Source organism: Oncorhynchus masou, chromosome 24 (genome assembly GCF_036934945.1).
Source record: "Oncorhynchus masou masou isolate Uvic2021 chromosome 24, UVic_Omas_1.1, whole genome shotgun sequence".
In the NCBI taxonomy this organism is placed as follows: domain Eukaryota; kingdom Metazoa; phylum Chordata; class Actinopteri; order Salmoniformes; family Salmonidae; genus Oncorhynchus; species Oncorhynchus masou.
Genome location: NC_088235.1, coordinates 21841994 through 21856089, shown reverse-complemented (window position 1 = coordinate 21856089; position 14096 = coordinate 21841994). Strand labels below are relative to the sequence as shown.

The 14096-nt window shown below is 43.9% G+C and overlaps 1 protein-coding gene across 1 annotated transcript in view; it reads right to left on the bottom strand.

Moving 5' to 3' along the window:
- The window catches only part of LOC135511353 (serine/threonine-protein kinase WNK4-like), a 138223-nt gene extending 124340 nt beyond the window's left edge, over window positions 1-13883 (bottom strand). Inside the window, exons 1-2 of the mRNA XM_064932895.1 lie at window positions 13776-13883; window positions 12852-13518 (exon numbers count right to left, since the gene is read on the bottom strand). Of these exons, the coding sequence (XP_064788967.1) occupies window positions 12852-13518; window positions 13776-13816 (708 nt within the window). The 5' untranslated portion in view covers window positions 13817-13883. The remainder of the gene's footprint in view (window positions 1-12851; window positions 13519-13775) is intronic.
- Window positions 13884-14096: the final 213 nt, after the last annotated feature.

Here is a 14096-nt window from a genome sequence, read left to right as displayed (position 1 = left end):
AATATGAGTCCCACTGAAGTATTAATACACAGAGAGTGTCTCCTGTAATGATAATGGCATGTGTCAAGTGCATAAAAGTAGTAAGAACAATAGCTCAATCATTTCTACTGGCACAGGGAGATATGATTTTGGTCTGTTATGTTCCACTGACTGATCTATGAGCGGTCTCTCTGGTCTCCCATTGGTCAGAGCCAGGTTCTACCCCCAGGAGAGAGGAGCTCGAGAGGCATCCACACTGGCCCCCTCCACATCACAATGACGTGTTGGCATCTACACTGGCCCCCTCCACATCATCATGGTGTGTTGGCATCTACACTGGCCCCCTCCACATCAACATGATGTGTTGGCATCTACACTGGCCCTCTCCACATCATCATGCCGTGTTGGCATCTACACTGACCCCTCTCCACATCATCATGCTGTGTTGGCATCTACACTGGCCCCCTCCACATCATCATGCTGTGTTGGCATCTACACTGGGCCCCTCCACATTAACATGTGTTGGCATCAACACTGGCCCCCTCCACATCATCATGCTGTGTTGGCATCTACACTGGCCCCCTCCACATCAACATGTGTTGGCATCTACACTGGGCCCCTCCACATCAACATGTGTTGGCATCTACACTGGGCCCCTCCACATCAACATGTGTTGGCATCTACACTGGGCCCCTCCACATCAACATGTGTTGGCATCTACACTGGCCCCCTCCACATCATCATGCCGTGTTGGCATCTACACTGGCCCCCTCCACATCATCATGCCGTGTTGGCATCTACACTGGCCCCCTCCACATCAACATGACGTGTTGGCATCTACACTGGCCCCCTCCACATCATTATGATGTGTTGGCATCTACACTGGCCCCCTCCACATCAACATGACGTGTTGGCATCTACACCAGCCCGCTCCACATCATCATGACGTGTTGGCATCTACACTGCACCATTGTGGGCCCTCTCCACTTTCATCAGTAAGTCAATAGAATATGGGGATGGTGCAGATAAGATGGACCCAGTCATATTGTGGGCTCTGAGAAGATAGACAGGGTTGATGTTTCCAGCAGCTAAATTAATAGGAGACCCTCCGAAGCCCTGCCTCTATTTTGACACTGAACATTAACCCCCCTGTCAGAGATAACGGACACACACACACACACACACACACACACTCGCAGGCTAGTCCATGGTTTACTTTAGCATGATATAAAACAATAGTAGAAATGAATGATTTGTCTTTTGAACATTGATGTAACCCAAAATTAAAAGTGTATACAGTGGGGCAAAAAAGTATTTAGTCAGTCACCAGTTGTGCAAGTTCTCCCACTTAAAAAGATGAGAGAGGCCTGTAATTTTCATCATAGGTACACTTCAACTATGACAGACAAAATGAGAATTTTTTTCTCTCCAGAAAATCACATTGTAGGATTTTTACTTAATTAATTTGCAAAATATGGTGGAAAATAAGTATACAAATACAAAATGTATAATACCACCATACAACAATATTACACCACTACATATATACAATACAACATGTGTTCCACTGGATGTCAGAAGGTGAATTCACCAATTTGTAAGTCGCTCTGGATAAGAGCGTCTGCTAAATTGACTTAAATGTAAATGTAAATGTATAATACCACCATACAACAATATTACACCACTACATATCTACAATACAAAATGTATAATACCATCTTACAACAATATTACACCACTTAATATCTACAATACAACATGTATAATACCATCTTACAACAATATTACACCACTACATATCTACAATACAACACGTATAATACCATCTTACAACAATATTACACTACTACATATCTACAATACCAAATGTATAATACCATCTTACAACAATATTACACCACTATATATCTACAATACAAAATGTATAATACCATCTTACAACAATATTACACCACTACATATCTACAATACAACATGTATAATACCATCTTACAACAATATTACATCACTACATATCTACAATACAACATGTATAATACCATCTTACAACAATATTACACCACTACATATATACAATACAACATGTATAATACCACCATACAACAATATTACACCACTACATATCTACAATACAAAATGTATAATACCATCTTACAACAATATTACACCACTTAATATCTACAATACAACATGTATAATACCATCTTACAACAATATTACACCACTACATATCTACAATACAACACGTATAATACCATCTTACAACAATATTACACCACTACATATCTACAATACAAAATGTATAATACCATCTTACAACAATATTACACCACTATATATCTACAATACAAAATGTATAATACCATCTTACAACAATATTACACCACTACATATCTACAATACAACATGTATAATATCATCTTACAACAATATTACACCACTACATATATACAATACAACATGTATAATACCACCATACAACAATATTACACCACTACATATCTACAATACTGTCACGACTTCCACCGAAGTCAGCTCCTCTCCTTGTTCAGGTGGCGTTCGGTGATCGACGTCACCGGCTTTCTAGCCATCGCTGCTCCATTTCTCATATTCCATTGGTTTTTGTCTTGTTCCATTACACACCTGGTTTTCATTCCATGATTACTGCATTATTTAGTCCTCTGTTTCCCCTCCATGTCTTTGTGTAATTGTTTGTTTGTGCTGTGGATTATTGTTGGGCGGTTTACCTTTGCCATGTCCGTGTTTTTGGCACGTTATTGCTGTATTATTGCTGTATTTTGTGGAACGGAATTAAAGTGGGCCTGTTCACTACACTCTGCTCTCCTACACCTGACTTCGCCTCCCGTACACACCCTTGACAAATACAAAATGTATAATACCACCATACAACAATATTACAATGTACGTGTGTGTAGAGTGAGTGTGCTTGTGTCTGTACCTTTATGTGTCTCTTGACAGTCCCGGCTGTTCCATAACTTGTATTTTTACCTGTTTTTTAAAATCTGATAATGCTGCTTGAATCAGTTACCTGATGTGGAATAGAGTTCTGTGTAGTCATAGCTCTATGTAGTACTGTGAGCCTCCCATAGTCAGTTCTAGACTTGGGGACAGTGAAGAGGCCTCTGGTGGCATGTCTTGTGTGGTATGCATCGGTGTCTGAGCTGTGTGCTAGTCATTTAAACAGACAGCTCAGTGCATTCAACATGTCAATACCTCTTACAAACACAAGTAGTGATGAAGTCAATCTCTCCTCCACTTTGATCCAGGAGAGATGCATATTATTTATGTTAGCTCTCTGTGTACATTTAAGGGCCAACCGTGCTGCCCTGTTCTGAGCCAAGTGTAATTTTCCGAGGTCTTTCTTTGTGGTACCTGACCACATGACTGAACAGTAGTCCAGGTGCGAGGTCCTTCTTTGTGGTACCTGACCACAGGACTGAACAGTAGTCCAGGAGCGAGGTCCTTCTTTGTGGTACCTGACCACATGACTGATCAGTAGTCCAGGAGCGAGGTCCTTCTTTGTGGTACCTGACCACATGACTGAACAGTAGTCCAGGAGCGAGGTCCTTCTTTGTGGTACCTGACCACATGACTGAACAGTAGTCCAGGAGCGAGGTCCTTCTTTGTGGTACCTGACCACACGACTGAACAGTAGTCCAGGTGCGACAAAGATACTGATAAAACCAAAGCAGTACTAAGAGGCGGAGCAGTTAAAGCAGCTTCCCCTGAGGTCAGAATAATCTAATCAAAATCAAACTATGTCACATGCGCCAAATACAACAAGTGTAGACTTTACCGTAAAATGCTTACTTATACAATCCCTTAACAAACAGTGCAGTTCAAGAGTAAAGAAACTATTTACCAAATAAATTAAAGTAAAAAATTATCAAAAGTAACACAATAACGTAACAATAACGAGGCCATATACCGGGGGTACCGGTACCTAGTCAGTGTGCAGGGGTACAGGTTAGAGGTCATTTGTACATGTGGGTAGGGGTGAAGTGACTATGCATAGATAATAAACAGCGAGTAGCAGCAGTGTACAAAACAAATGGAGGGGGGGGAGTGGTCAATGTAATAGTCATGTAGCCATTTGATGAATTGTTCATTAGTCTTATGGCTTGGGTGCAGCAGCTGTTAAGGAGCATTTTTGGTCCTAGACTTGGCGCTCCGGTACCGCTTCAAATCAAATCAAATGTTATTTGTCACATACACATGGTTAGCAGATGTTAATGCGAGTGTAGCGAAATGCTTGTGCTTCCAGTTCCGACAATGCAGTAATAGCCAACAAGTAATCTAACTAACAATTCCAAAACTAATATCTTATACACAGTGTAAGGGGATAAAGAATATGTACATGAAGATATGAATGAGTGATGGTGCAGAGCAGCATAGGCAAGATACAGTAGATGGTATCGAGTACAGTATATACATATGAGATGAGTATGTAAACAAAGTGGCATAGTTAAAGTGGCTAGTGATACATGTATTACATAAGGATGCAGTAGATGATAGAGTACAGTGTATAGGTATATATATGAGATGAATAATGTAGGGTATGTAAACATTATATTAGGTAGCATTGTTTAAAGTGGCTAGTGATAGATTTTTACATCCTTTTCCATCAATTCCCATTATTGAAGAGGCTGGAGTTGAGTCAGTGTGTTGGCAGCAGCCACTCAATGTTAGTGGTTGCTGTTTAACAGTCTGATGGCCTTGAGATAGAAGCTGTTTTTCAGTCTCTCGGTCCCAGCTTTGATGCACCTGTACTGACCTCGCCTTCTGGATGATAGCGGGGTGAACAGGCAGTGGCTCGGGTGGGTGTTGTCCTTGATGATCTTTATGGCCTTCCTGTAACATTGGGTGGTGTAGGTGTCCTGGAGGGCAGGTAGTTTGCCCCCGGTGATACGTTGTGCAGGCTCAGAACGCACCCTTGTGGGGCCCCAGTGTTGAGGATCAGCGGGGTGGAGATGTTGTTGCCTACCCTCACCACCTGGGGGCGGCCCATCAGGAAGTCCAGTACCCAGTTGCACAGGGCGGGGTCGAGACCCAGGGTCTCGAGCTTGATGACGAGCTTGGAGGGTACTATGGTGTTAAATGCCGAGCTGTAGTCGATGAACAGCATTCTCACATAGGTATTCCTCTTGTCCAGATGGGTTAGGGCAGTGTGCAGTGTGGTTGAGATTGCGTCGTCTGTGGACCTATTTGGGCGGTAAGCAAATTGGAGTGGGTCTAGGGTGTCAGGTAGGGTGGAGGTGATATGGTCCTTGACTAGTCTCTCAAAGCACTTCATGATGACGGAAGTGAGTGCTACGGGGCGGTAGTCGTTTAGCTCAGTTACCTTAGCTTTCTTGGGAACAGGAATAATGGTGGCCCTCTTGAAGCATGTGGGAACAGCAGACTGGTATAGGGATTGATTGAATATGTCCGTAAACACACCAGCCAGCTGGTCTGCGCATGCTCTGAGGGCGCGGATGGGGATGCCGTCTGGGCCTGCAGCCTTGCGAGGGTTAACACGTTTAAATGTTTTACTCACCTCGGCTGCAGTGAAGGAGAGACCGCATGTTTCCGTTTCAGGCCGTGTCAGTGGCACTGTATTGTCCTCAAAGCGGGCAAAAAAGTGATTTAGTCTGCCTGGGAGCAAGACATCCTGGTCCATGACTGGGCTGGATTTCTTCTTGTAGTCCGTGATTGACTGTAGACCCTGCCACATACCTCTTGTGTCTGAGCCGTTGAATTGAGATTCTACTTTGTCTCTATACTGACGCTTAGCTTGTTTGATAGCCTTATGGAGGGAATAGCTGCACTGTTTGTATTCGGTCATGTTACCAGTCACCTTGCTCTGATTAAAAGCAGTGGTTCGCGCTTTCAGTTTCACGCGAATGCTGCCATCAATACACGGTTTCTGGTTAGGGAATGTTTTAATCGTTGCTATGGGAACGACATCTTCAACGCACGTTATAATGAACTCGCACACCGAATCAGCGTATTCGTCAATGTTGTTGCCTGACGCAATACGAAACATGTCCCAGTCCACGTGATGGAAGCAGTCCTGGAGTGTGGAATCAGCTTGGTCGGACCAGTGTTGGACAGACCTCAGCGTGGGAGCTTCTTGTTTTAGTTTCTGTCTGTAGGCAGGGATCAGCAAAATGCAGTCGTGGTCAGCTTTTCCGAAAGGGGGGCGGGGCAGGACCTTATATGCGTCGCGGAAGTTAGAATAACAGTGATCCAAGGTTATGCCAGCCCTGGTGGCGCAATCGATATGCTGATACATTTTAGGGAGTCTTGTTTTCAGATTAGCCTTGTTAAAATCCCCAGCAACAATGAATGCAGCCTCGGGATGTATGGATTCCAGTTTGCAAAGAGTCAAATAAAGTTCGTTCAGAGCCATCGATGTGTCTGCTTGGGGGGAATATATACGGCTGTGATTATAATCGAAGAGAATTCTCTTGGTAGTTAATGCGGTCTACATTTGATTGTGAGGAATTCTAAATCAGGTGAACAGAAGGATTTCAGTTCCTGTATGTTTCTGTGATCACACCACGTCTCGTTAGCCATAAGGCATACGCCCCCACCACTCTTCTTACCAGAAAGGTGTTTGTTTCTGTCGGCACGATGTGTGGAGAAACCCGCTGGCTGCACCGCATCCGAGAGCGTCTCTCCAGTGAGCCATGTTTCCATGAAGCAAAGAACGTTACAGTCTCTGATGTCCCTCTGGAATGCTACCCTTGCTCGGATTTCATTAACCTTGTTGTCAAGAGACTGGACATTGGCGAGAAGAATGCTAGGAAGTGGGGCACGATGTGCCCGTCTCCGTAGTCTGACCAGAAGACCGCCTCGTTTCCCTCTTTTACGAAGTCGTTTTTTTGGGTCGCCGGCTGGGATCCATTCCGTTGTCCTGGTTGAAAGGCAGAACACAGGATCCGCTTCGCGAAAGTCATATTCTTGGTCGTACTGATGGTGAGTTGACACTGATCTTATATTCAGTAGTTCTTCTCGACTGTATGCAATGAAACCTAAGATGACCTGGGGTACTAATGTAAGAAATAAAACGTAAAAAAACAAAAAACTGCATAGTTTCCTAGGAACGCGAAGCGAGGCGGCCATCTCTGTTGGCGCCGGAAGTTGTCGTGTGGTAGCAGAGAAAACAGTCCATAACCTGGGTGACTGGAGTCTCAGACAATTTTATCGGCTTTCCTCTGACAACGCCTATTATATATGTCCTGAATGGCAGGAAACTTGGCCCCAGTGATGTACTGGAACGTACACACTAACCTCTGTAGCGCCTTACCGTCAGATGCCGAGCAGTTTCCATACCAGGCGGTGATGCAACCGGTCAGGATGCTCTTGATGGTGCAGCTGTAGAACTTTTTGAGGATCTGGGGAACCATGCCAAATCTTTTCAGTCTCCTGAGGGGGAAAAGGATTTGTTGTGCCCTCTTCGCGACGGTCTTGGTGTGTTTGGACCATGACAGATCGATGGTGATGTGGACACCAAGGAACTTGAAACTCTCGACCCGCTCCACTACAGCCCCGTCGATGTTAATGAGGGCCTGTTCGGCCCGCCTTTTCCTGTAGTCCACAATCACCTCCTTTGTCTTGTTCACATTGAGAGGGAGGTTGTTGTCCAGGCATTACACTGACAGTAGTTGACCTCCTCCCTATCTCATTGTTGTTGGTGATCAGGCCTACCACTGTTGTGTCATCAGCAAACTTGATGATGGTGTTGGAGTCGTGTTTGGCCAAGCAGTGGTGGGTGTACAGGGAGTACTGGAGGGGACTAAATACACACCACTGAGTGGCCCCAGTGTTGAGGATCAGGGGCACCAGTGTTGAAGTCTAGGATCCAGTTGCAGAGGGATGTGTTTAGTCCCAGGGTCCGTAGCTTAGTGATGAGCTTCGTTGGCACTATGGTGTTGAACGCTGAGCTGTAGTCAATAAACAGCATTCTCACAGGTGTTCCTTTTGTCCAGGTGGGAAAGGGCAGTGTGGAGTGCGATTGAGATTGCGTCATCTGTGGATCTGTTGGGGCGGTATGCGAATTGGAGTAGGTCGAGGGTAACCGGGAGGATGCTGTTGATGTGAGCCATGACCAGCCTTTCAAAGCACTTCATGGCTACCGATGTGAGTGCAATGGGACAGTAATCATTTAGGCGGGTTACCTTCGCTTCCTTGGGCACAGGGACTATGGTGGTCTGCTTGAAACATGTAGGTATTACAGACTCAGTCAGGGAGAGGTTGAAAATGTCAGTGAAGACACTTGCCAGTTGGTCTGTGCATGCTTTGAGTACATGGCCTGGTAATCCATCTGCCCCCGCGGCTTTGTGAATGTTGACCTGTTGAAAGGTCTTGCTCACATCGGCTACCGGGAGCGTTATCACACAGTCATCCAGAACAGAACAGAATACTGTAGTGCTAACTACACCAACAACGGCCACCTTAAAGCTCATTAGAGGTGATTAGGAGCTTTAACCCAGCTAAAGCCTTGTTGTCCTATAGAGAGAGAGGAGAAACCAAACCACCATGAGCAACTGAACATGGCAGCTTGCCAGAGTAATGCAGGTAACCAACTGGCCTCTAAACCAAACTAAACTATATTCTGAGAGATGTAGGTGAAGAAAGGGGAATAAGAATCAGGTAAAATTCCCTTGTCTACATCCCAAATGACACCTTTTTCCCTTTATAGTGGACTAAATAGGGAATAGGGTGCCATTTGGGATACACACCTTGTCTCTCAGCTCCTTGAAGGAGATCCAACTGTGTCCTGGCTGCTGCTGTCCAGGCCTGGGCCTCTGTTGATCAGTAGCCTCCACCCTCCTCAAACAGAAACAACACTTGGGATTTCAATACAAACAATGTTTTCAAAGATTTGATTTACCACAATACACGGGATTGGTCCCAAGATGAAGCGGCAGCCCTTCTCTATCTCTCAATGTAAAATAAAGGAACATTCATCACAACTTCTCCCTATAAGAAGTCTTCCCTGACCCACCTCCGCTCAACATACGGCACGGTAAGGGTTAGAGGAGGTGCCACACTTGGATTGGTAAAACAAAGTTAGATAAAAAAAGATATAGTATATATACAGTGGGGCAAAAAAGTATTTAGTCAGCCACCAATTGTGCAAGTTCTCCCACTTAAAAAGATGAGAGAGGCCTGTAATTTTCATCATAGGTACACTTTAACTATTACAGACAAAAATGAGAAAAAAAATCCAGAAAATCACATTGTAGGATTTTTTATGAATTTATTTGCAAATTATGGTGGAAAATAAGTATTTGGTCAATAACAAAAGTTTACTTTGTTATATACCCTTTGTTGGCAATGACAGAGGTCAAATGTTTTCTGTAAGTCTTCACAAGGTTTTCACACACTGTTGCTGGTATTTTGGCCCATTCCTCCATGCAGATCTCCTCTAGAGCAGTGATGTTTTGGGGCTGTTGCTGGGCAACACGGACTTTCAACTCCCTCCAAAGATTTTCTATAGGGTTGAAATCTGGAGACTGGCTTGGCCACTCCAAGACCTTGAAATGCTTCTTACGAAGCCACTCCTTCGTTGCCCGGGCGGTGTGTTTGGGATCATTGTCATGCTGAAAGACCCAGCCACGTTTCATCTTCAATGCCCTTGCTGATGGAAGGAGGTTTTCACTAAAAATCTCACGATACATGGCCCCATTCATTCTTTCCTTTACACGGATCAGTCGTCCTGGTCCCTTTGCAGAAAAGCAGCCCCAAAGCATTTCCACCCACATGCTTCACAGCAGGTATGGTGTTCTTTGGATGCAACTCAGCATTCTTTGTCCCTGGCGGCGTAGTGTGTTACTGATGGCAGGCTTTGTTACTTTGGTCCCAGCTCTCTGCAGGTCATTCACTAGGTCCCCCCGTGTGGTTCTGGGATTTTTGCTCACCATTCTTGTGAACATTTTGACCCCACGGGGTGAGATCTTGCGTGAAGCCCTAGATCGAGGGAGATTATCAGTGGTCTTGTATGTCTTACGTTTGCTAATAATTGCTCCCACAGTTGATTTATTCAAACCAAGCCGCTTACCTATTGCAGATTCAGTCTTCCCAGCCTGGTGCAGGTCTACAATTTTGTTTCTGGTGTCCTTTGACAGCTCTTTGGTCTTGGCCATAGTGGAGTTTGGAGCGTGACTGTTTCAGGTTGTGGACAGGTGTCTTTTATACTGATAACAAGTTCAAACAGGTGCCATTAATACAGGTAACGAGTGGAGGACAGAGGAGCCTCTTAAAGAAGAAGTTACAGGTCTGTGAGAGCCAGAAATCTTGCTTGTTTGTAGGTGACCAAATACTTATTTTCCACTATAATTTGCAAATAAATTCATTAAAAATCCTACAATGTGATTTTCTGGATTTGTTTTCCTCATTTTGTCTGTCATAGTTGAAATGTACCTATGATGAAAATTACAGGCCTCTCTCATCTTTTTAAGTGGGAGAACTTGCACAATTGGTGGCTGACTAAATACTTTTTTGCCCCACTGTATATATTATATAATTCACGGATTATATTTTAAATGCTCATGAAAGTGTACTGTGTACATTTTCCTGTTTCAAAAATATATTGTTCAAAACAAGCTGTTCAGTTACTTACTACTCTGCCCCTCAGTGATTCTGCCAGCAGCAGCTCCGTGGGCACATAGGCGCGCTAACATTGCTTAGACTGTTTTCAACCTAGTCTCAGAGCATTTCGTATTATACTGTATGTAAATCTAAGACACACCATTTAGTATGATATGGTTCATTTCAAAAAGGAAGGTATTAATCTGTGGATGTCTATCACCCATTTCGTATGATACGTTACAAATTACAATTTGTATTATAAGTTTAAATTGCAAAATGTACAATATGTTACAAATTTGCAAAATGTGCAATATGATACAAATTCGCTAAACGTATGAAATGCTACAAATTCTAGCTAGTCAGCTAACGTTAGTTAGCTGGCTATCGTTTTCTAGGCTAGGGATTAGGGTGAGAGGTAGGAGAAGTGTTAGCTAAAAGGATTAAGGTTAGGGTTGGGGAAAGGGTTAGCTAGAATGCTAAGTAGTTGCAAAGTAGCTAAAAAGTTGAAAAGTTGCTAATTAGCTAAAATGCTGTCCGTGATGAGATTCGAACTCGCAACCTTTGAGTTGCTAGACATTCACGTTGTACACCCACCAACCCATCCACCTCGACCAACCACCCTACTTTTGTTTTTGACTTAAGTAACCATCTGTCTTACGTAACCATACCAAACGTAACATATCATACTAATTTGAGTGTCCCAGATTTACAATTACTTTGTTATGTCTAGTCTATGAGACCAGGCTGTTTTTTCCCCAGCTATTTGCTATGAGGAGGGACTGCCCCAATGAAATCGCAGGATTTCATAGCATAAATTATAACAGCACAAAGTAAATGGACCATCCTGGGCCACTTAAATGTGCATTCAGTCAGAACTTCTGTATCTGCTCTAGTCTCCCTCCCAGTCTCTCGTGCCAGACGACTTACTTCTGGAAGCGAGACTAGATCTGCTCTATCAGGTGGTGCTAAAGCTAATTGTAAATAACTTGTAAATAACAGTCATGGAAGCCTGGGACCTGATAAAACGGCCATCTACATCCAACAAGAGTTGAAGCAAAGAGAGATACACTAGCTAGAACCTTCTCATCGGGGATCTGGTAGGACAAAAAAAGAAAAACTGTGGCTGGCCAATTTGATTGCTTCCCCCCCATGTTCATCAGGTTCTACTGTAGGTGATAGGGCGACATGTTGTGTGGACTAAAACAGCATGCTCCCCATGACAATTTCAAGATGATCTAAACTAATATCTGACTAATTCGTAAATATGAAGTTATTTCAGAATGAAAGTTAACTGGCTAGTGAGTCATACTTTGTGACATTGTGTTAGCTATCCCCAGTTAGATAATGTATTTTCAAAGGTAGATAACTGGTTCATTTGACCAATGAATCATCCAAATATTTCTCAAAATTACTGAAACTAGCCAAACAAGGAGAGTGTGGGGAGGAGTTCAGACAGACCATTAAAGAACCCTCAATACAAATGATTCATACGTAACAGTGAGTGAATGATCAAATAGCACAGTCAGTCAGTCAATAGGTTTCTCTTGTGGGATTGAGAATTTGTAGTTGAGTGAGGGAAGAATTAAAATCATCTGACTTTGGCAGTTCCTAGTTTACATGTGAGCAAGGCTGAGAGAGAGAGAGAGAGAGAGAGAGAGAGAGAGAGAGAGAGAGAGAGAGAGAGAGGCAGGGAGCTGGTGTTACTGGTTGGTACTGAGAACACAGCTTAGAGGGGATCACGGCAGGCAGGCTGGCTCAGTTGGAGCAGCAGAACGTTGACAGGTTAACCTCCTGGCATGCAAGAGCCACAGGAGCCAGCTCAATGTCACAGAGAATATGGATTACCAACCAATGTCACAGATTGCTCTGAAACTTTCACCACAGGGAGATCCATGAGGTTGTTGGGGTTTTGTATTGAGAGTGTAGGCCTATGAAGTATGAGTTAGGCCTATTCTAAGGCGAAGGTGAAAAGTATGGGCCTAGGACTCTGAGGTGTCTATGTCCCACCTGGTCCACTGTCACTACATAACCTACTACTGGCACTCGGACAGGAGCAGTTGGCAGTGTCAAAGCAGTGTCACCAAGCATCAGGCTAATTATCCCCATAGACTACATCACATGCACAAAAATAAAGAAGGATAACTTCTATGGTGCCAATAGATGTAAATTAACTATGTTTATCATATTAGCAATTCAGCACGAAAAAAAGGTCTGATGACGTCATGATCACCATTGTTTCATGACAATAATGTTAAATTATGTCTATCACTCACCTGCAGCTCGCACCATGCCACTTCCACAGTAGTCTCTGTGTCCAGTCCTTTATAAACCGTCTTAAACGAACCCCTCCCAATCTCAATGTTGAATTTCAGGTATCTTCCATCAGGTGAGGTGGCCACAGCTTTGGTCTCAATGTCCTCCCTCTCCTCCTGTTCCCATTTGCTTTCATACGGACTGCGTGACAACACGTTGTGTGGTTTATTTTGAACAAGCTCATTGTCTGAGTCCGAGCTGGCATCTTGTCTGTTAGGGCTCTGGATCGAGCTCCAGTTGTTCACCAGAGGGGTGACCGGGTCCTTGACTTGGGTACAGGGGGACTTGCTGCCGGTGATGCTCGCGCCCGGGATGGAGACCGGAGATGGAGACGCCGGCGGAGTCTCCGTTTTGCCGTCCTCCTCAACTCTGGCCTCCGTCAAAGTTAAAATATTCTCCGCGGATCCGGAAAGAGCCTTTGAAAGCGTCCCACCATAGATTTGTGGGTCGATGTCCATGTTAATTTTGTGAAGTCCATAAGAGTTTCTCCTGCCACCCAAGTTGTTCCTCAGTGGCATCGACGGGACCCGGCCAGATAAGCAGTCATCGTTCAGTTCGACCGAAAGGCTTGGGAAGCCGCGTCCAGCTACCTCAAACTCAGTGTGTGACATTGTAACGGTTCGTATTCTGATTTCCGAGATTTAAAAAAAGAAATAAAACAATTAAACCCGGCCGTTACCTTAATAAAACAGCATGCTATTTTACATATATCTTTCAGCAATTGATGCTTTCCATTGTAGCCTAGTTATACATTTTACACATTAGTTTAGTTGTGGAACATAGGGTAAATTGTGTGGCACGTAGCCTTGTACAATTAATTTAGGTCAATATAGACTGACAAAAACAAATATTCTCAATTTTGCAATTGAATTGAAATAGCTTACCTGAAAAGGTGTTCAAATTCGGAAAAAATCACATAATGCATGTCAGATAATCCGAGTCGACCGGACCGTTCATTGCTCTTGTATGTGTGAGTCGTAAACTCAGCTGTATCCTCTAGTGAAGAAATGAAAGCCTCTGTCGATATCGACGGAGACCCGCGGGCGCTCTCAACTCCGCCCCCATAAACAGTCTCCTGGAGTTTACCTGGGCAATGTGACGCAGCATGCAGCGCTTGATTCACAAACAAGAGCCTCTTCTCAAATGACTGACTTCATGAGGTATGTGTCCATTCGTGTGTATATCCTTATTTTCTTTGGAATCGT